We start from the raw sequence: 23,881 nt of genomic DNA, 5'->3' as shown, positions 1-23,881 counted from the left end.
TTCTATACGAATCGCATTTAACTTTTACCGCGGTCACGCGCGTTGTATCTGTGACAGCGATATATGTCCTTTGATTAATTGAAATGGGATATATCGCTGTGACGTATCAGGTCACCATATGAATACACAAAAGACGTGCAGATAGCCCGCAACCGCACCGACGCGATGATAAATAAATATTTTTACAACAACAGCTTTTTTCGACCGAATTCGACAATATAAACATTCATCTGTCACAAGTTTTGAGATGGAGACGCCGATTTTTATCCATTAATTTAACGTTAAAATATTTAATTGCTACTTTGGAATTAATTCTTTCGTACTGTGTTTCGAGCATGCAAATTTTTACTTGAAAGCAAAGCGCTCGTGTGTCAAACGTGATTTACCCAGCTGTTCGATCATCATGGCACATTACGAACATTAATATTCGAGTGCATTGCATACATTACATACGTGTAGAATGACGTATAACGGCGTCAGGTGCATGCGACTTGTGGTTGTGAAATGCAGTTTCATAGCAGGAATTGAAATGTATATATTTGACAGGACGCCCGCGGCATCGGATACACTTCGCGTAGACTTTGAAGCATGGCTTGCACCTTACGGTTACATTGCCACGAACTCTCGAGTATTGTCTACATCAAAGAATCTTTGCCCGTGGAGGAAAAAAATTATGCATAATTTTTTCTAACATAATCATTTACAGCCGAGGACATTCTTTTTTCTCTCTGCTTGTTTTTTTAAAGATCTTATCGAATTGCATAAATATATCTGGAAATGTTATTTTTCCGACCGGCGCAGTCACTTTCGCGATTGTTGCTGTTTCATTTTTTTAATTACGTTCGCGAGTTACGAAAGAACCAGATGGATGAAAGTGTTATTACACGTGCTGCAATAACTTGTAATATACTGTGAAAATATACGGATATTGCTGCGAGAGGTTAAAGAAAATAGATTTCTACTGTTTATATCGGAGACGAGAATTTAATACATTTCCCAGCGAAACGTGATACCAGAGCTATAAGGAGCATCTCCGTAACTGAAATTGAAACGTATATATTTTTGGAACACGGCCCGCAGCGATGTGTTACATACGCGTAACCATCTAACAAAGGAATACTTCTACTTCGGCGAAGCAGCTTGTACTCTCATTGCGGTCTCTGGGTTATCTATATACGTATGTAGAAGTATAACGTAGCCTCTCGCGTACCTGGCACGTCACGCGCGCCAAAATCGAAAGAGAAAATAGAGAATTGCGAAATGTCAAATAGGATCTCTTAGCTTATTCCGATTGGCGCGAGAAAGGTGAAATGCATCGCTGCGTTTCCGCGCGGAAATAGTAGAGTTATACGTGAGATACGCGCAGCGTTTGCTGTCGTAATATTTATCGATATTGCGTACTATTTATGAAACTCCTTGCACAAGTTCAGCGTGTTCAGCTATGCGGGAAATATTCATAAATGAGATGTTCGCAATTTACAGCGCGGGATAAATAGTCGTTTGACGTGGCGGATAATTCGTTCGTTGAAATTGATGTGTAGACATGTATATTCCTCAAGCGTATTCCATCAATTCTACAGCCCGGAATACGTGGCTATCATCTTAACAAAGGAATATTTCTCCGCCAGAGCTTACCAGCTACATTCACTTTGAGGTAAATGCAGCTGAATATTCAAGGGAATTCAGTGGTTTGACGCGTTTCTCGGATTCTCATCTCGTCAAAAAGGATTGGGTATTACGGAAATTAAATTTAATCTCCGTTTTATTATGCAACGACCATGCAACTCGCCGTAAAACCAGATAGCGATTCCATATTCTTATCGTTAATCGATAAACATTTATAAATTGATAACTGAGAAATCCAAGTTTTCCTAATGTAGTTCGTCATCCATTTCTCTGTAATGTGCAAGACAATGCGAGATAAGATCGTGATACATTCTGAATTCCATCTTCGGTGCTTAATATATCGCCATACTTGGCGATATGTTGGTAGAGGCAGCGTATTCCCGCCGTGTTGCCGCGAGAAGGAAGTTCTGCTGCGTGCTCCTCGAAGCGATTACACTTTTTCAATCACGGAACCGCGAGCGTATGCCGAGAGTGCAATAGATTCTTGTCCTAGGCGATCCGGCAGTCCCGACGCACAAAGGAATACTTCTCCGGCTCTGGAGGTACTCCAACTGGCTGCTGCATCCCACCCGTGGGAAATGCACCTGAATATCCGCGCGTATTCACCCGCTTGATTTGTTTCGTAGCCCTCGGGGTAATCGAAAGAGGCGTTGCCCCGATCTTCGCGCCGTGTAAGCGTGCGGACGCGCGCGTGTGTGTACGTGCCGCTCTTTCGGAGCCAAACTTCGTTTGGAAGCCGTTTAAAACGTCGTGGCCGAGTGGCTATTTCACGAAAGAGGAGGGTCCGTGTATTTGCCTGTGGGCTCTCTCGTACGCGCACACAAGCGTCTCGCAGAGATCGCGGGAGCGCCCTAACGAATTCTTCCCCGGGATGCTTCCACGTGGTGTACCCTCCCAATAAAATTCTCTTTTCGTTTCCCGGTTCTCGGGGCCCCCCCTCGACGCTTGCCACGCCTCGACCCCGAAGACCCTCGTTCGGAGAATTAAATCGTGGCACTTTGTTTCTGTTACGTACTTCGACGCTCGCTTGTTCAACTCGCCCTTCGTCGATGTTCCTAGCGCGGGGAAACTTCCGATGTGTCGTGGATTAAAATCGCGGCCGCGGAGTAGATTCGAACTTTTGTTGTTTAACCGAAGAATCTTGTATATCGATTGAGAAAGAACCGCCTGCGGACTAAAAGCTTGATCTCCTTCGTAGTAAATCAAGTGCGCGTCGACTTTTTCCTTTTTTTTTCTCTCTCTTTTTCCTCGTTCCCGCTCCTTCGCTCGTGGTTCTACGAGAGGATAGAATATCTCGACAATCGCTATCCCGCTAAGCCGGTCTCGAGCAACGGTTCGTCGATATCTGAAAGGGAAAACTGGGCCACTTCCGCGGAGCCAGTCACCCGTTATCCCTCGCCTTGTCGAAACATTTTCCGGCACAGTTTTTTTTTCTTATCCGCCAAAGTTGCTACGAACAAAATGCAGATTTGGTTCCTTTGACTGTATTATCAAACGCAATCGTGACTCGATCAATCGGTCGCTCTCGCCTTTCCGATTTCGCTGTCACAGGGATTGATCTTTCGCAGACGACGTTTCATTGAGTTAGCGGCGGCGCCCATATTTTCAACGGTAGCCAGAACTTATGTAAAAGTGACTGCGCCGGAACATTGAAATTTCATTATGACTTCTTTCCCGCGCGAAACTTCTCGGAAATACTGCAATTGGGGCGCGCGATTACCTCGGGGCGTAATAACGTCACTCGAGAAAGTACGAGAAATAAATTGTGTAAGTGGGTCTAAAAATCAGGTCGGAAAAGAACGAAGCAAAAGCGATGGAATATAGCGTGCAGCGAGGGTTTTATTAGAGCCAGAAGCGCGCTTTTCTCCCGTCATTGTTGCTTATTAGCGCGTAGATATCGATCGCACTTAATTGACCACGAAACGATCCGTGAATGTCCCGATAATAGTCTCTCTCGAATGTCTCTTTGTCTTTTTTCTTTTTTTTGGGAAAGAGGGGAGGGGAAAAAAGTAAGTGAAACCTCTCGCGAGCGACACAGCGTCTTGCGCCGATATTGCCTGGCATGTTTCCACCCCGGTCCTTTGCACTTTCCATGGGAAAATATCGACACATCTGTCGAATAAATACCCGTAACATCTGCCGTAATATCTCCATCCGGTAAGATTGGCCAGGCGGGCTTATTCTTTATATTTCTCTCGGAGAACTCGTACGCGATAAGCGACGATCCACGTATAAATCTAATGCGAACGATCCGGCGACGCAACTGCGGCTAGTATATCGATTATGATCTAGGGACCGCGATACATTTTAGATCGGCCCCGGATTCGGTTACACACGGGAACAATTTAGACAATGCACCTCTTCCCTCCCACGGCGCGTAGCTGCTATTATACGCGTATTAGGCGACAAATTACAGTAGTTTGCAAAATAATTTTCGTACAGCGCGTATAATACATTACGCTCGCTTGTATATTTATATAGCTGCGTGTACGTTGTAAAGCGCGCGTATCGCATAAATATTAATAGATTCACATTGCAGTGTTGTGTAGATTTCTATTATGTTATAGATTTACACATTACATATTTACATTAATTTGACGTAAAATAGATTCAATGGAACATAATCACTTCTTTAGTTCGAATTCAAAAAAATTCTTTTTGACTCACAAAAATATTTTAAATTGTAAAGTTGGGAAAAAATATGACGCGTTCAATCAAAGTAACTTTAAAAAGAAAACCCGATACCAGGTCGGGCAAAGAGAGTCTTTGCGTAGGAAAACACGAGGGATACTTTATCAAATGTATAATAAACGAAATGAAATTTGTATCAACTCAAGCTCCTCTTGCACCGCGACAGCAGGTATAAAATCTTACAACGTGTAGAGAAAACGGCTCGCAGTCGACATTCTCACATCGTGAGCAGGTCAGGAGCGCACCATGCAACATTTTTCTGAGATGGGAAATACCTTCGCAGACCGAGAAGATTGTCGGAAACTGAGAGAAAGCTTGAGAATGTAAGTTCACTGTCTTCGGGAATTACTTCTTTCGCCGTTGAACCGTCCTATTTTCCGTTCTTCTCGTGCGCGGCGTGCCCACGATTTTCGTCCAACTACATTCCCGACGTGGCGCGGAACTCTCGTTTCGATCAATGACGCTATTCGAGACTTATTCTGGTAGAAACTTCCACGCGGCGTAAAACAGACCTATCTTTTCTTCCTTTTTCCCGTGAATGTAAGTGATACGAATGGAAGATTTTCAAGGAGGGGGTCTCTTTTATTTGCGATTTGCACCTCCACCGTCTCGCCGCGTTGAAGAGACGATCGCGTGAATACGTGTCGCGAACGTTGAAATTATCGCCGTTTGTCGACTAATTTCCACCGGCATATTGTCCGGCGCGCGATGGAACTCGCGCGACTCGAGCAAAAATCATAGAATTACACGGCGCGCTTGCACGCGCAGAGCGCTTTTCGCGGCGCGGTGTCAGGCGCCTGTTAGAGGAACGGGAGGCGCCATTGCCACCGCCCCCGTCGTAAATCCACGAGGGCAGCAAATGAGTTTAATTTTAGTTGTATTTCAATGAAAAGGGCAATTCTCCGGTGGCTGTGCATCCATCATGGAGAATAACGCGAGCCGACCGGTGGGATTAGCATGGATATGACTGAATTATACAGACTATGCGCCAGACTGTGTGTACCATACGCCAGCGTGCGGTCCCGTCTCTTTCCGCCGCTTCTGTCTTTCCAGCTCCCGGGCCTCCGGAGAGCCGTCATCTCGCGCCGACTGTGCCGATGTTTAATACACCAGTAATGGAGTATAGTTTTACAGTGCGCGGGAAGGACGTGCACCGCGCGCAAGCGGGATGGGAATCCGAGAAGACGTGCCCTTTGTGATTGAATTTACCTCTCTGTGCCGTGCTCGTCTCGTCCGGGCAAGAGCCTCGGAAATTCGTCCGCGACGTAATGCGGACGGGCGAAGGTAGTTATTATTGCGTCGTTTGTTTATTCACTCGACGATTTACGGACGCCTACGAGTTAACGAGCCACCTGTGCGATCGTCCGAGTGTGCTTGATCGTCACGACGATTTTTACGACCCTTGAATTTGTTTCTTTTGGAATTAGAATTGCGCATTACACTTTCGCGTTTAAAATCCAAACGTTGCTTCAGTCGTTTGCTACTTATTTGATCATTACGAAACGACATCCGTTTGACGCTATGACATTTCTCGCGCGAGTTAAAGCGCAATGTGTCTTCCGTGCGCTTAGAATTTTCGCCGTTACATCCGCGGTTTTGCGTTACGAGAAAGAAATCCTATTCTTTTAAAAACTTCTACTGATAGTCTCTCCGCGCAGCGAAAAGTTGTCTGTTTGGGTCAAAAGGATTCAACATTCGATGAATGGAGGTCAACCGTTGTGGAGGTACGCCGTAGCTGGAGTTTAGCCCTTATCGTAAAGCGAGTTTAGACGCAGACAGGCAGTACGGCTCTGTATTTCCCTAGAGCTCCGCAAAGTCCGTATAGGAAATCAAGTTAAATTTGTTGAGCCGATAAGGACGAGACAGTACGGCGACGGCGAGAGCGAGGGGTAGAGAGCGAGGTCGACGTAGGGCTACGAGGTCGGGCTCGATAACAGGCGCAAGCTCACTTTATGTACCGCTATAGGTGGCACACGAGCATTGTACACGCGCGTGTTTGCGCGAGTAATACGTGCGAATTGCCGCGGGAAATCCGAGGCCGAGGTGCGGAAAGCCTGATCTACGAACGGCCGATCAATTACTCGTAAATTCCGGCTCGACGTTCGGCGTGATTCGGCCATCATAAATATTGTTTAGACATTTTTCGAATTTTCCTCGTTGTCGGCGTCGTTTTATTTCGCTGTAATTTTCGACGTTAAAACTGGCTTTGCCTCGCGACGATTGCACACGAATGGCGTGTCGGTAATTCGCCGCGCGGTTAGAGTAGATTTTAAAATTGATGCGATAAAAAAGGATCGTATCGATCGTGTTCGCTCTTACATCGGCTCGCGTGTGTAATTTAATAATGCGATATGGTAATCGGCCGTGCCGACGGCCTCGTAATTCGCGACGATTACAGTATGTTTGCTTACGATAAAAATTTTACTTGGTTCGTGTACCTACTCAACGACCGCCGTTTGTATGTTATTTAACAAAGGACTGCACTTAGTCGGCGTGGTTTCAAACTGAATTTCGTTAGATAACTACATGAAACAAAGCGAACAATCGCGGACCGCGCTGCTTTGCCATATCTAGCTTTGATAAAACTAATTCGAGATAATTCGGAGATATTTTCATTCCGCATGGAGAAAACATTCGAATTAATTTTCATTTCGCGCAAACAAAACAACAGTATAATAGAGTACGAAAATTAAATTTTATTAAAAACGAGGTCAATCGTGCCGATTTTTTATCCGCGAACAATTTTTCGCGTACGCGCTTATTCAATTATTTTTGATAGTATGCATCGATAGCTTTTGCAGCATTACAGTCCCGATTACCATAATGCTCTCTTAATGAACTCCACCGTGCTTCAATAAAAAGAGCACTCGCAAATTTCCCGTGAAGGTGCAACTGGGACGCGATCGCGATATGCTTTTCAAAAATTATCGTTCGCGGAAGTATTTGCGACCGGTTAATTAGAAAACACGAGTGGATGTCGCGCAAAGGCTCGTCGTTACTCTGTCAAAATTATATTTCGCGAAATCCATCGAGATTACTTCAGGAACACCATTTAATGGTACTCGTATACATTCTCATCTAGAGTTCGCGAGTCAGACATCGAAAGCAATCACGATACGCGGCGCGCAGATGTTCGCATGGCTTAATAATCGGCGACAAGGCGAACACGAGTCGGGCGATATCAAGGCATTCAAACTTCGTAACGTTTGCAGTTGGCGCTCCTCCGTACTTTTCATGCGATATATTACGTTGTGCAAACTATCGATTAAATTCCACCCGAGTGCATCGTTGAATATAATAGAATATTAATTCCGAACGCGCGCAATACATATGTTAGAGGCAATTCCATTTTCTCTCCGCCTCGTTTTTTTCTCCCGAGTCCAGCGATTCCAATCGGCATAACACGTAATGCACCCTCGCGACCACAAGGGCCGTCGGACAAAAAAAATATGAAAAAGGTCCCGCCGTTACTGGCCGGCCTAAGATTGCCGTGTGCGGCGGCCAAGCCGACGAGGCCGGCCAGCAAAGCGGCGAAAAGGAATGTAGAAAAGGGATGGGGAGCGAACCGACGGGGTGTGTACGGACCGGCCACGCTCACAGAATATTTGCCCAACTTTAATTAGCATAATGAACTATGGTCCGAAGTGCGGTTGCTAATTCCACGGCGCTTCTCCCCACCTTCGCCGACGACAGTCTGCGCGCAATCCACAGACATTCGGGGACTCGGGTACCTGAGCTTGCAAAATATATATCTAAAGCCGAAAAATCTGTAGACACATGTGTTATAAAATGAAATCACCGTTAGCATTTTATCGCTTCGCCAACAATTTTATTAATAATTTTAGGAATGCGCGAGAGCTGCCGCGCGAGTCACGTCACGTACCGCGTGTTACGCTAATTTTTAATTAATCCGAAACACGATCCGCAATCCACGTGCGGTGATAACTGAATGTAAAATTCTATTCGACGATGCAAGTTATGCGAGGTATTTTACTTACGATGAATAGCATTTTTCCGCTGCCGTTTTTATATAACGCCGGTTTAATATTAGCGACTGTACTTTTAGAATTTATTTACTTATAAAATGATTTACAAGCTGCGGTGCTGAATGGAAGCGCGTTTTTCGCAATGCGGACAAATGCAATTTTTTAATTTACCGTTAGCGCTCATGCGCGAGTATAGCGCGGAGTATAGCGAGTGTGCGATTGTATTTCACGGGAAGTTCATGAAGGAAGAGCGCATCAATGTGACTGACTCGAGCACGCACCGCGCGAGAAAAACGGCCGCTCGCGGAAAACTGCTTTTCTCTCCTCTTCTCTCTCTCTCTTGCGAGCAAAAGCCGTTGCTGTCTACTGCCTGTACATTCGTCATACTTCAGAATCGCTTAGCTCCGCTTTCTTCGCCCCGTTACGTTCGAACTTTACGCTTTCATCGCGGATACTCTCCTCTTTATATCCCCGCGCTTCTTCAACCCCGATCTTTTTGCCCCGCCGGCTTCGAGCTGGTGAAAATCCAGCGCATACATTATCGGCCCTAACTTTAGCGAGAGGTCGGATCGTAGCGGTGATACCGCTTGGCAAGCGCCGGGAATTTCTTCCTGAAACTCGAATGATGGGTGCAGTGATCGTAACTTCCCTACTGCTGGATATGTACGACGTGGCTTCCGAGTTAATAGTATAACCTGGTTCTTCCAATTATAACGACATTCACAGTGAAACCGGATGCATAATTAAACCGACACGTGTATTTTCAGAGAAGTGCTCTGAACTCATTCTTCACAATGGAGAAACGTTGGACAGTCATAGAATAATGTATAAATCTCATTAAAATGAGCGTTGCTCCCGTCCTAAATAATATATAACATAATGTAAGTGGATTCTCGAAATCCAAGAGATAACCGTTTCCATGCATCGATCACCACCGTTATAGCATCTGTTCCCCCGTCGCGCTCCATGCGTATAAATCGAAATAGATATGGGCGGAAGATATTGCTAAACACAGAAATAACTCTACCGCCGTCTCCATTGTTCCTCCCTCCGATGTCGTCGTGGTTCGTGCGCGCGTGTTGCTACCGTTGGCTGGTCCTAAGTTACCGCCGCGACTTCGGACAGTCTATGGGCCGTGAAGCCCGAGACGCGGCGAATAATGTAGCCTTCTTACCAATCCCGCTCGTCGTCCATACAAGAATCACGATCTGCACGGCGAGCACGCGCGGATCTACGAGGGTTTGAGTTTCGCCGGTGCTAACGCAAGGGCGGCGACGGCGGTTCGTGCCGGCGGTCGCGGCGGTTACGGCGGTGTAGCCGAAGCGATGGGACTCGTCTGGTTAGTTTTGGTTCTTCTCCTCGGGTAGTTTAATTGCTAAATTGGCCTTGGTAGATTCAGTGAACTCGTTCGGGCCACACACCTTGCGCGCGCGCGAGACCCTCCACATATAGCTGAGCTAGCTGACGAATGGTATTGCCGGTGCACGACTGATGAGGGTTCGCAAGAACGCGATTTTGCCGTAAAGTCCTCGGGGACTTGTTAGGATTATCGAGCTGGAGCTCAGTGGTGTGATTCTGCGCGCGAACATACGCCTCGGAAGTTTCCTCAGCATTTAAAGAAGCACGCGACGAATACGAAATTCACAAGTGCGTAAAATTAACAAAAAAGAGAAGAAAAAAAGAAAGAGTGTACTTCATTTTTAGCGCTGCGTAAATTTCTAAGCCAGACACCAAACTTGTAAATTGCAAAGCCGCAAGACGCATGGAGCTTCCTCCTTTATCATTCGCGATTTATACGTTATGGATAATACACGAAATCCTCGAATAATGGGAACCGGATCTTAGGTCTCGCGACATACAAGATTTGTGTCTTCTCGGTCGGCTGGGTAAAGGCGATTTCCCACTCCTTCGCTTGGCACTGGAACTCCTCCCGCTCCGAGCCGTTCGCGATAAGCTTTGATTCTTGTAATGGGACGCATGTCACCGTTTATTCTAACGCGAAACGTAAGCCTCGTGTCACGGCGCTTACGCCGCTCGATTGTTAAGATTATTTGCTCCATCATCGATCTCGACACGCGTGAAAATACAAAATGAGCATTCTCCTCGAGCAATCACGCATGCAATCGCGGAATAATAATGAAACGGCATACATTAACAATAAATTTACATTTATCCGCATCGCGCTCGATGCGGATAAATATCGGCCGATAATTTCAATGATACTAAATATTTCTGTCGCTTTCAACGTGCTACGTCTAGAAAAAAAAGAAAGAAAGACCGTAATTACCCGAAAATTAATTTTGCGTGCGCAATTAATTAATTAACTTTGCCTTAATAGCATACCTCTACAGCGCGGAATTTCCGAAGCAGCTTACACGCCGCGTTTTATTAGCAGATATATTATCGCGTGCATATTTCATTTACGTAGCGCGGTTATACAATATATCTCGCCGAATCCTCCGAGTTACTGTGTTTCGTGCCTCGCGGAAGTGCCGCGATCAATTTCTAAAGACATCCCGTAACGTATTCGCGCGTATTCGTGCCGGCGCGGCGCGCGGACGAATTTTCGCGAGTCTTACTTTATTTATAACCGGTCCGACCGACGGCGGGGAAAAGAGAAAGAAGCCTAGAATTTATTCAACTTCTTTTATGAACAAATTGCGATCGCAGACGCCACCAGCGATGGCGGGGAAAGTCGCGAGCCTTCTTGAGAGGCTCAGCCGTGCGGCATAATTTTCAATTACAACAGATTATATCTCGCCGAGTTTAAAAGGGGAATGGAATTGCGAGACGGCGCGCGCTCGCTCTTTGACAATCCTACCCCATCGGATTCTACCGCTGTTGATGATATTGCGGAAAAACACGGGAATCCAGCGGCGCAGACATGGAGCGCGACCCGGCCTTACTTCAGGACGACAAATAAATTCTAGCGAACGCTCTCCGAAGGACCGTTTACGGCGCTACATTAGCATAAACGTAAGCCCCGATTATCATATCCCTCCGCGAATCATTGTTAAAATCTATTTATAACTGTGCCGGGGAAGGTAAAATTATGTTAAGGAGTCGCGTTAGCATAAATGTGAGTATTATCATTGCCATGCAACTCGTTATTAAACTACATTCAAAAATAAAATAAAAGTCGTTTTCGCGAGTCGGCGTCTGCACGCGCAACCAGCATCATTTTTTTTTTTTTTTTTTTCTTTTGGAATCGCCACACCGCGCCCGTACATCGGCCGGCCGCGTATAGAAATTGAGAGCGTGACCGGGCTGTAAACGGTCGGTTTATATAAACGCACAAAAATCACTGAAACTGCACGCTATCTCGTTACAAGCGGAATATTAATTAAAGCGTCGGTTGCGAGCGGCAAAAACCAAGCGCGGCCCAATGAAAATGCCCCGTGCGCGCGCGTCGTATCTTCATTACGAATGGCAGCACGTTTTCCCGCGTCCCCGCTTTGAATTACGAGCGGAAAGTGTGGAGCGATCGTAAAATGCACGCCCGGGCGCGGCGAGGCTGCGAGAGAATGTAGTTAAACGAACTCTTCGAAGCGCGCGACACGATGAACCGCGGTCAATAAGAAACTAACAATAAGAGTTGTCCAAGTGGAATTTTAATGGGATCGTTACGGAGAAGACTGCTCATCCCGAATGATAGTTTAAACTGTTGAATGATCGCATTATTCTTTCTAACATTAGTTCTACGAAAAAGAGAGAGAGAGAGAGAGAGAGAGAGAGAGAGAGAGAGAGAGAGAGAGAGAGAGATATTACTTTCTCTTTCATTCCACTAAATGTACACGAGTGTCGTCGGGAAGCAAATGGACAACGTTGACTGTGTCAACGCGATGCACCTTCAACGTACAAGGGCAACGCGCTAATATCTCACGCTAAGATCAATTTTGTATTCCGCGCGTCACCTCGTAGACTAGAGTTAAGTACGAGCTTTTCGAAATTCCGGCCATTAACGCGCTGAAGCTTCCGCCCGGCGCTCTGTTTTGCGTTCGCGCTTACGGGCATTCCGTTCAACAACTCCCGGGAGTTATCTTCAAACAAATATAATACTGATTCACGCACATTCACACACAGAAATCACGGAATTCAAGTATACGCGACCTCGGAATCGCTTTATGTTTGTGATGATGATGTTACGCAATGAAATAATATTCAGCGGCGCTCAATACACAGTCAGGTTTCGAGAGTTTCCCCGACTTCTTGACGCGCGCAATGCGCGGCATTTACTTACGCTGCGTGAGACTTACGCCTCGTATTTCCACGCCGAAATAACATTTGCCGCGATTCAAGAAGTGGAAATTTCGCGACGTTTGTAACAGAAACGCTTTTGAAGGGCGATGTGTTCGGTTTTGCCGACGTTACAGCGCGCGGTAAACTAATATTTAATATCGGAGAGCGCGATTGTATCAAGTTTGCAAAATTGTTAAAATAACTTGAAGATTTTTCGACGGTAATATTGCACAAATTTGTGATAAAAATAGCGCACATTCATATTTTTCTTGAGAAGAATATCATATTCGCAGTATTCATCAAGGAATCCAAATCGTTGGAGTTTGACAAACCTCGTGAAACAAGTTGCAGTTTGTAACGCCGCGCATTCCGCGGCGCGGAATCGCGGTCGCGCTTCTTAGTCAGAAAGCGCACAGAGGGAACCGACTCGTTACGTCCGCGTGGAAATTCACGTGAAATTCCAGACGGAAGGCGCCATGCGTGCCGAGCAATTCCGGCGGTTTATCCGCCGCGGTCGCGGCGACGCAAACGTCGCGCGCTGCGGGACTGAAGCGTCGCGACGCGACGCGAGGACGAGGTGGAACTCGCACAAGCCCCCGGAAACTTCGGGCTGGCTTTGGCAGTTTAAAAGTTGCGAGAGAGGCGGGAGGCGTCGCGACGCCGGGAGACCTTATCGCGCCGCGTATACTCGGCGGCTCGGTGAGTCGCTCGCGCGCCGGTATTATTTCCGGTAAATTCCAGACCGGAAGCCGTGGTCTTGCCTCTGCGGCGGCCGCGGGAAAAAGCGTAAACGTTGTCGGCGGCTCGTTTGAAAAAGATTCCGCCTCGCCGCCGCTGGGGATAGATGGAACCCCCCGCCTTGCGAGGCGAAGGGACGGCATGTCGGGATGGGCGGGATGTGGAAATTGGCTTCCAGTTTTTTTCCTCAGAACAACCTCAAACAGAGATATCATCGGAACTCCCTATTTCTCGAAAGGAATGTACTACATTTCCGGTCTCGGGCGCCGCGGGTGGCCCGCCGATGGAGTTCTTTCACTCGAACTAGAACGATTTCTATCAAATTTGCATACAGTGCCAGCTTGTATTCTGGACAGCTACTTTTCCTTCAAGCACAGAAAACATCTCCATTTCGAAGATTTAAGATTTAACTCGCGTATATTTTGATATTTCGTAGTAAGCTGATTTTATAGTTTATTTTACGGACAATCCGTCCGACTTTCTGTCTATCATCTATACGCAAAAATGCGGACACGCGAACAAGAGAGAATTCAGATAAAAGATTTTATGATATTTATGACATTGCCGGGAAACTTCTTTATTCAGTCTTTTGAAAGAATTGTAGGAAATACATATACAATTTATTTTATTGATTTCATAAAAAATTTTCTTTGATGTATCTAACAGAAACAAAATTTTTATTAAAAGATTGTATCGAACCTTTTAGTAGAATAGCCGAATATTTTATGTAATACGTGTTACATTTGCCAAGTCACTGACTTGAACAGCATACTCGTAGTTTAATTAAAATCTTGTAAGATACGGAAGCTGATTAGCGTGGTCGCGACTTTACGAGTAGCAATTCGTATTAATAAAAGAACTTTTAACGGCGCGATGCGTTTATGCCGGCCGCATAAAAATAATAATTAATATACATGAGGCCGTTCCGCTCTTAATCAACTTCTTAGACCACCCGCAGGAAATTAAAATTGTTTATAGTTGATAATTAGCGTCAGTTAAATGGCGAAGAAAGCACAGTTAATGGGCGAGGTCCGCATTTCGCAGTTTAATCAAGTATTTTACGATGCGCTCGAGCCAACTTTTCGTTACCACTTGTCGACTTATAATCGATACTAATGTAACATTATTCACGACTCTGGCCTCTTTATCGAGACAGGGATATGCAAGATTTTTGTATGTAATATGTCGATTGCAGTTTTTAAATATATTAACGTTACATTTTGTGCGATTTAATATCATAAAAGAAATGCCCGCGACATATTTCACAAATACGGATTGCGTAAAACATAGAAGATTTTAATATTAAACTGCAATGAATGACATCATTTGTTTTCGTTATTTTCTCTTGTCGTGTCAAATGTTTATGGCATGTCGCCGCGTAGAAAGAAATACATTTGCTCCAGTTTATTAGCAAGATGGCAGACAGGAAAAATAATTTCTATTTTATTGCCAGATTCACAGGCAGCTGTTGCGGACATTCTTTATACTTCAGTCGTTGTATTGACGGAAATTGTAATAACAAATTCATATATCGTTGTGCAACGCATACTTAATTTAATAATTTGCATAGCTCGTATTATTTTCTTTGTGCTTCGATTTATTGTCAGTTTACTGTGTCCCATCGAATCTGTTAGAAGAAACGATTTCCACGAGTTACAAGAGTACTCTCTCTCTCTCTCTCTCTCTCTCTCTCTTTCTCTCTCTCTCTCTCTCTCTCTCTTTTTCTCTCGAAAGTTTAATTGAAAAGTTGATCTTTTGAGTCAAGTGAAGGCGAAACACAAAGACGAAACAAAGTGGCATCTTCCGCGCGACGTGATCTCCGGCGCTCGAATTATTTTTATCTCCGGGATTCAGGAGTTGCTGCGAAATTCATGAGGGCGCTAACACGAATTCACGGGGTTGTTCCGAAGGACGTTCGGTGCTCGTCCTCCCACGTTCCTCGCGGCGGGTGGAGGGTTAACTCGATATTACGAATCCGGCAATCTGCTTGAGTAAATCCACCTACCGGTGAGTTTTCGGCGATTGGAGGAAGAAGCTGTTAATAAACACGGAGGACTATATCGTCGATCCTCGCAAGTCGTTAAGGGAATAATTTTTATTTACTTTGTCTTCATCCGGCGAATCTCGCGCAGTCTACAAGCATGTCTCCTGGTCACAGTTCGTGTGAAAAGTCGCGGATTTCACCGATGTTGCGGTGTTACTAGAGTGCTTTTACAAATCACACTTCAGTCCGGAAAATTTCGGCACTGTTGCCGTTTACGTTCTATATATATAAACATTTGCAGAATACGCCAAGCAATATTGCTACACGCGTCGGCGATATTACTTTACGCGCATTTGAAAAATATTGCGTTGAAAATGTCATAGAGATATTTGCAAGAAACATTCTCGGAATATTTCTCTCTCCGTCGTGCTACATGGTCGCGAATACTTCGCGTACACTTGTAAAAGATATGATCTCGAACACGAGATATTTTTGACGCGGAAAATTCTATCTTTTCTCTGTTGAATGTTGTGTATCCGGCGGGAAGTCAACTCCAATTCCGCTAGCGCTCGCGCATTCATTGAACAATCTCTCGATACGAACTTGCCACTTGGACAAAAACAACAACAAAACAAAAAAAAAAAGAAAATATTCCAAATTGCATAAAAATTTCGATAAAAATGGCAGACAATATTAACAATTTAGATTACTTTATTTCGTTCGAAAAAATCTATCGCCGCAGGCGCCTGCGACAAAAATGACGATCTTGCAGTTCCGATTTTTTGCCACTATCGGTACGGCGATATCGTTTGCACGTAGAACGGTGAAAAGAGTACGTAAGGTACGGAGCCGTGTATCGTGTTCACTTTGCCGAGAGATAGCGGGCGAGACGCGCGGGTAGCGAGATGGTATTTCAGCCGCACCTCTCGTAGAAGGCGCCGCGCTGATGCCGCGCCAAAAGGGAAGCCGAGCGTACTGCACCGCGGTGTCGGATTGCAGGTCGCTTCCCGCTTTCGTCGAACGAATAACCTGGCGGAGCACGACGGGGTAGTTCGGCCCAGACGCCGCGCCGAAGGAGGAGGGCGGTAAGAGAAAAGAAAGAGCGTGAGAGAGAAAGAGGGACTCGGAGAAAGAATTTGCAAGGCGCGCGTTACTCGAATACCGCGCGCACTATATACACGCCGGTGTTCACTCCTCGCCCGCGCTGGAGGATCTCTCAGGAGCTTTCGAAATGCGAGCTCGCGTCGAGAATCCGCTCAAGTATTTCGAGTCCGCGACGTAAGGGGCTATGCAATGGGCCCCCCGACACATCGAGCACACTGTTATCGGTGTTGCGAGCGAAGCTGACGTAACGAGTCGCTCGCTGACCGGCCCGGTGTGTGTGTGTGATCTCGCTTTGCTTTCGTTTTCCGAAATGTGTGGTGAACGTTTACGTCGTCCTCATTTTTTTTCCTTGGTTCTATCGATTCTCTCTCTTGACCTCTCGCGGTAAGTTCTCGTTTCAGGTGGCCGTCTCCGCCAAGCGCAAAAACCAATCCCACTGTGCCAAAAGGTTAGTCTTGCAAAAAGCAACTGTTGGCCTGGCGGGCGCGCGGCAAAAAGCGATTTGATTGCTCTTCGTGTCTATTTCGGCTTGTTCTACGGAGGAACAGAATTTTGCGGTCGGAAGAATCAACGGTCAAGGAGATTGTTCGTTTGCCTTGTAACCACGCGAGTCGGAATATGAAGCGGAGGGGAATTGGCGGGCTGAGAGTATATCGTAATCACTCTCTTAAACTCGAAGTAATAAAACTTCGTGATTGCGCTATTACCACCAGTCTCTAATGCCGTAAAATTGTAACTTAACAGCGCGAGCGCGGACAAGTAGCACAGTCGCGTGATGAGTCAGACGGCGCGCGCGGTGTGTATAACTCGGCGCACTTGATATTGCGACACAATCCTGTCCGAAAATAGTACACTTCTATATGTATAGCGCGTGCTTTAGAACAATGAATAAAAAGGAGAGAAAATTTCTCAGTTTAACCGATGTAAAATGATGCGTAAAACCCCGCATAATCTCGGGATCGCGATTGTAACGTTGTAAAAACATGCGTAAATTTTAGAATCGCAGTCGTGTAATCGCGGTATCTCAATCGGCGCTGAGTAAGGGTGATAAGAAGTATAGCAGCCGTTATCGCGTCGGACGTAAAGTTTCAATTTACCTGGTAACGAGGCGATTGCGCGCGACAGGCGAGTAGTAAAAGTGGCGTTTTAGGTCAGGCTGTTGACAATATTCGGCGCGTGTTTTGTAAGTCGCGGCGTTCGCGCGGAGTCACGAGTCGTTAACGGCGAGAGCGACGGCCGGGACGGGGTATGGTTCCTCTCGCGGGAGGAGGGGGAAACGGGACGGGCCGGAGAAGAGGGACGAGGGTTGCTTCGACGGAGTTATTTAGCCGAGGCGTTGTTCTGGCTCGCGCATTATGTGGGTCGCCACCAGCTTAGTATCGCGGGTAAGCCTCATGAAACATGAGTACCCACCGGGATGACACCACTAACTCCTTTATGGAGATGGAAGCTTATGCATGAATTGCGAGGAGGATGGCCCGTGGATGCTCCTTGGACAACAGGGCCCTCTGTGCCTGGTGGCCCGCTTGATGTTCTTAAGTAACAGTCTGCCAGGTGGGACGCGCTTGCTGGAGAGCAACGGGAAAGCTGCCAACGAGGCGATACACACGGCCACATGTACGGGGTGATATATGGATTGCGCTGTTGACGCTAAAATGCGAAACGTCACGGCGGTGCCTTATCACCGCACTCTGAGTTCGCGGTCGCGCGATACGGAAGTTTTACCTTGTACTTATTGTAACTGCCACGAGAATCGATTGATAGACTCTTTTGCGCTTCCTTCGTAAAACTCTTTTGATTTTTTGGCACCACGGGAGAGCCACTTGTACAATACGTAGCGAGTCTCGACGAACTGTCACCCACGCAGGATGGAGGCAATCCGCGCGTAATAAGATTTCGCGTTTCTTCCGAGACGTACCTGTACATTTAATTCGCATTCGCACCGCGCGGAGGTAAATACACCGCGTCGACTAATGCATTGTTGTAGACGTAATGCGTTGTAAAGAAATTCCGGCTGCTATTAAGTTTCACGGAGCATAAAGGAGAGGAGGGCAGGAAAGCCGAGCTCTTGCGGCACGGAGCGAATTTCGTAAATGGGGGGGGTTACTTTTAGACCCATTTAATATGCATTAAAGCGCATGAGTGGGTTAATCTCTTAGAGCTTCAACGTCATCTCATAATTCCACAAAGAGGTATGCATCCGCAATCACCATGGTGGACATTAAATTTAATCGTTAAGACGCGAGAGAGCGAATTGGAACGCGTTCTCAGATTTTTGCGTGATGATAATCGCACGGAACAATGATAGATATAAGATTCAAGCAAAATGACATGAATTTGAGGTATAAAATTAGAAAACGTCGAGATGAAAACAACCATAAAAATACGTTGCCATCTGATTTTTAAAGAACTGCAACATCGTAAGATGTTTCTGAGTTTCTCTTCCAAAATTAACGTACTATTCGAAATGAAAGCAAGAACAGCGCTATCTTAGTCTTCCCTTTGACGTCGTTTACTTTTACCTCGCCGCTTTTTTGCCTGCTACAGTTAATGCTCTACAGTTGCCTCTACAGCTCTATACAAACGCTCCCGTTACTTTGCCGCGTCCAGAATCGCGAAGGATCTGCTGTAGCTCACGGCTGTACTGACGCGGAACGCTCGGTTGGAATGTAATACGTGGGAGGAAATAAGCTCCGGCCGTACATTTCGCGATATCTGATGTCCCCATCTCGAGCCTTGGGGGTCGTTGAAAACTTAACTCTGCGCCTAAACCTTCTCGTGGAAACCGTATGCTCGAGATCCGCCTGATATTTATACGACTTTTCGCTTAATTGCTCGCGCCGACTTCCCCGACTACCCACCTCCTCCTTGTGAAAGAAGTTAACGCCGTAATTATCACTATCATCTGCGGCGGATCGTCGCAGCTTCTGGTGTGCTATAATTTCGGTAAACAGTTACATCGATTTAAAGTTTGCATATTAATTACTGGGAAACCGGCGCATTTTCTCGCACGAGCGATACATCCGGTTGGATTTAGATAGTCAGAAAATATGAAAATTAATGTAATCTCGTAATTAAATTTTTAATTATTTTCGTGTTTCTCTCTTAAGATGTCCGATAATATGAAATTAACAAGCTAGAAAGCTTAATGCTTGTGTTGCGTATTGAAGATTTTCTGCGAGAAAGCGACACGTTATTTGATATAAAAAAAGTTTCGATATGCGAATTGCCTGCTAAAGAACTTGCGACGGACCGAACTAATCAGCGCTTTAAATTGAAGTGCGTAATCCTGCCGGGAGGGCGCCGTAAAGAGGAGGAAGGGCTCGCATCGTTTTCGTAACGCTACTTTCGGCTAAGTAAAAATAAGCCATTACAAACACGTGTCCTTGCCGATTAGCATAATGGTCGGACTTTTTGTTCCTGCAGGAGGACTCTCGCAAAAAATGTTAATACGGGATACCGTCGCACGCAGATTTAAAGCAAGTAGTTCCAGGTGCGGCGCATGTGCTCACGAAAGTCATTATACTTCTTCGTCGCTAGTCGTCGGGAGACATTTTTTCTCCGCCTCTCGAACTCGGGGCGCTCTGCATTCGCGATGTCGTGTAAAAATCGATAGGTCGTTGTCGTTGCCCTACATTCGACGTTCCAACGCTTCTCATAATTAAAATTTCTTTCGACAATATAGAGAGCAGTTTTATCACGTGATTGAAGTCCGACATAAATGAGTGTTTCAGGTGATTGTACCATTATTAACATTGCGCTGAAATACAATCCACTCTCACTGACAATTTGTGAATTTTAACTTGAATTGCGTAACAGCGCAGAGATTAATCATTCTAATAAACAAGGTATATTCATATTTTCTGTATATATATATATATATGTTTATATTTATATATATGTTTATATTTAAATTTATACTCGTCATCATTATTTTATTTTATTTTATATAAAATTATTATCTTTATTACAACACGTAAATATAGAGGTAAAATTTAGAGCGCGTGTATCACGCAATATTTCTATTTACGAAAGAGTTTACGAGTGGCACAAAGCGGACAAGTTCTTGATTTTCCTAAGTGAAATAACGCAGGTTAATAACACAATCCTTGGCAAATTTCTAATCTCTCAGTTAGTACGTCCTTAGCTACCTAATGTTTCCTTAATTGTGCGGCGCACAGCGACGCCAGTGTGCCGACCTAATTAAACATTAAACGCCGTGCCCGTACCGTTAGCTGCAGTAAACATCGCGCCGCTCACAACTGCGGATGCTTCTTCATCCGAATCGGCTTTCGGCACTCGACTAATATTACGACAGTCGTAAAGGCATCCCTTAACGTCTTCGGCGGAGTTGCGCGAAAAACGAAGCCTCTTAGCAGGCGGATGAGATCTAATTGCAGGCATACGATGTTTCGTGTAATTAGCGCAATCACGGCGGAAATTCCGTTCTTACCGTGCAAACCAGATGTTGTACAAAGAGATCTGCGGGGAAACGTTCATCCATCAAAGTAACAAAATACTTATTAATCCAACGATTATCACGAGTAAATAACCGAGATCTCCATTGTCTGCTCTGCAAACGGCGCCATATATGAACAACATAGTTCTATTTGTTTATAATTAGAGTAGATCTGACGTCAGCGGGAGACAGAAGGAGCAGCGGAATAGTGTATGCATATGGGTAAGAGAGGAGTGAGAGGGAAGGGAGAGGAAGATCCAGAGGGGAGATGGACGGGCATAGGCGAATTTGGCCGGAAACAACGTTTAAAGTGGAGAACGCAGCGGTCGGCGTGACATCGTTAACAACTTTCCGGCATTGTTTTCCGTGCGAGCGACAAACTGGGCTAATTGCTTCAACTTCTGACCTATTCCGGTTAGCGGTGTGTAACCGGCTGCTTCTCTGCGGACGATTGTCCCCGGCGACGCCAGCCGCTCGCTGGCAACAACAAGCTCCGCGTAAAATTCCCTCTCGGCGGCGAGCACGTTTTCCCAGTGCGATTGTTGCCGCGGCTTATTAACTCGACGATAATTAGCCCGTAATCGCGACGACGTGCGCCACCGCGCGCGCCGTCGCTTCGTCCGATGGGTTCGCCATGCACGTCCTTGGGAAAGGAGTTTGTTGTCCGCCTCGCTGATTGCGAAAGCACAGCTTAATCATTGGAAATGTCGCGCGCGCGTACACTGTTATGACACGGTTGAACATTTCAACGTAATAACAAACAGTGAACAGACGTTATGAGACAGAAAGGAATATCTCTTACTCGCGAACGTAAATTCGTTGCTGTAATTATACTTTGTTCTATGAGCAGCAAACGCCAAATACGTCGGTTATTATTAAGAAAAGATGAAAGCATCGAACTTCTCTTATATCTTCTTGTATCTTTTTATTGTTTCGGTTACGGGATCTCGAGTTTCTCACTTAATGCTTATTGTATTAATTTAAGTTAAAAGTGGATCGTTTTGCTCCGCGCGTACGAAGTATCACTCGGCGTATCGCGGACTACGGCGGCATTGTAAAGTTTCGCCCGTTTTTACCTCGCCGACGTAAACTATGCCGAATTAGCCTCGTTGCGGTATTCTTTGCGTCCGACCCGGAAAATATCGCTTTACGTCCGGACGGAATAAAACTTGAGCAATTCTTCTTTCGTTACAGGTTTTTCTTATCCGGCCACGAAATGAATATCCGGTTGTGGGTTTTATTGCTACACGCGGAGCTGGGAATCGAGCGCGGCGGGGTGGACAAGGGGATATCGACGGCGAAGCTGTGTCACCTACATTCCCTTTAAAGGAGATCGTTCTCGAGGTAAGTAGACGATATCTAAGGCTGTGGAGAATTGTATTAAGCTACACGCTACCGGATATAAACGTCCGTCTGGAACAAACAGTTACGAAGGCTGAGCTGGGTAGGAAGACGTGAATTACCAGCGTATTATCTTCCGGTTACCGCGTAAAACCGCGTGATGCAATAATATTTTATCATCTCAGACCGCGCGCCCCGGCTCATCCTGTCCTTTGTTCTGAATTCCTTCGTTACAAGTTCATGCTACTTCCGTAAATATCCGGAGCGCGAAAATACTTCTGAATGTAAATTCGCGAAACTCGTAACGGTTACGTCGCGGTTCGTACTTTATATATGCCTTTTACCCGATGTAAGAGCTTAAATAAAAAATTACCGCCATTTTTCCACGGATTATCCTGCAATTTTTATAAGGTTCGTCGTTTATACCTTTCGCGAAATACAATATTTTACTCATTCAAGAAAAACCCGTCAGACTTTGGATCTTAAAATAGAAGAACTTATGTAAAAATTTCATTTCAAATCGTTAATTTGACGCTGATATAATTATTGGACATCGCCCAAGAAGGATAGACTACCGAAAATTAAATTACAAATGTCAATAATTGCCGTCACATTGTTATAATCTATCGAACCAGCGGGTTTCCGTGTTATCACAAAAATAATCTGATGTCGAGGAGAACGCATGGGAAAAGAACGATAACAATTTGGAGACACGTTCTCTGTTAGGCAGGCGCACTAAAAAGTGTCGTCGGTATATCAGTGCGAGCGTACACTCGACGGGAGGGCCTGGCGGGCACCTCATTTACGCGCATTTTGCATCCACTCAAGTTTCGTTTGAGCGCGGAAGATTACGCGAAATATTATTTCGCCAGTGGGCCGCGGGCGCGCGTGAACGGCGGAAGTATAAGTGACTCTCGCGCGAGCGGGACGGTGATGCGCGGGGGAGTCCTTAACCCGCTTTGATATACGCGACGGTCGGTGGAGAGCACTTCGCAAGCCCTGTGAAGCTTCGCGCAGAACGGAAATGGTGGAGGGCGCGCCGCTGAGCGCATCCATCCACCTGCACGCGCTCCGTCGCGCACACCACTACCGCCGCGACTTTCCAACGCGTTTACGAGGTTTGACATGTACACTCTCGCGTAATGCGCTGAAGAGTGAGGGGAAACGATAAAGATATATATATATATACATATATGTACGTAGAGCGAGCGAGATGAGAGGAAAGAAAGAGGGAGTGGAGCGGGGTGAGAAAACGACGCTTCGATAATGGTAACACGCGCTTCGCGCTCAGCACTGTCTCCGTCTCCCATCGTTCCATCCGCCAGCCTTTATCTTCCCTGCGCTTCGTCGACCGCCCTTGGATTTAATTAACTCGGTCTGAGCTTCATTGAGTTATGTTAAGTCACGTCCTTCGCGTAATCTTTGTATTATGCCACTCGAAACGTATTTCTGCGTAGACGCCGTGCGCGATAAGCCCGCGGAAACCGGGACTTCCCTGCACCTATCCTCGTGAAGACCTTCTCGCACGGTTTATCTCTTTCTCTCCCTTTTCGCGCCGTTTTCGAGAAAGAGCTGAACTATTCCGGCGCAGTCTTGCACTACTGCCTGATACCTCCTGGGCGTCGAAGATTCAAGTAGTTCTGAAGAAAGAGAATACCGAAAGTCGAATGAAGACTCGTAAAAAGCTTTATGCTCTCATGGGAAAAACTAGCG

At 45.9% G+C, this 23,881-nt stretch overlaps 1 protein-coding gene across 7 annotated transcripts in view; it reads left to right on the top strand.

Moving 5' to 3' along the window:
* Nucleotides 1–23,881, top strand: part of LOC105670031 (uncharacterized) — a 210,128-nt gene that overhangs the window by 54,842 nt on the left and 131,405 nt on the right. For all 7 annotated transcript variants that reach the window (XR_010891224.1, XR_001100362.2, XR_001100361.2 and 4 more), the window contains one exon: nt 22,022–22,171. Coding sequence is in view for 3 of the 7 variants with exons in the window: in XM_067359191.1 (XP_067215292.1) it covers nt 22,022–22,171 (150 nt within the window). In the remaining 4 variants the exon portion in view is untranslated. The remainder of the gene's footprint in view (nt 1–22,021; nt 22,172–23,881) is intronic.

The sequence above is a fragment of the Linepithema humile genome, chromosome 7 (assembly GCF_040581485.1).
Source record: "Linepithema humile isolate Giens D197 chromosome 7, Lhum_UNIL_v1.0, whole genome shotgun sequence".
Lineage (NCBI taxonomy): Eukaryota > Metazoa > Arthropoda > Insecta > Hymenoptera > Formicidae > Linepithema > Linepithema humile.
Note: the sequence above shows the minus strand (reverse complement) of the source record. Positions and strands in the feature narration are given on the sequence as shown.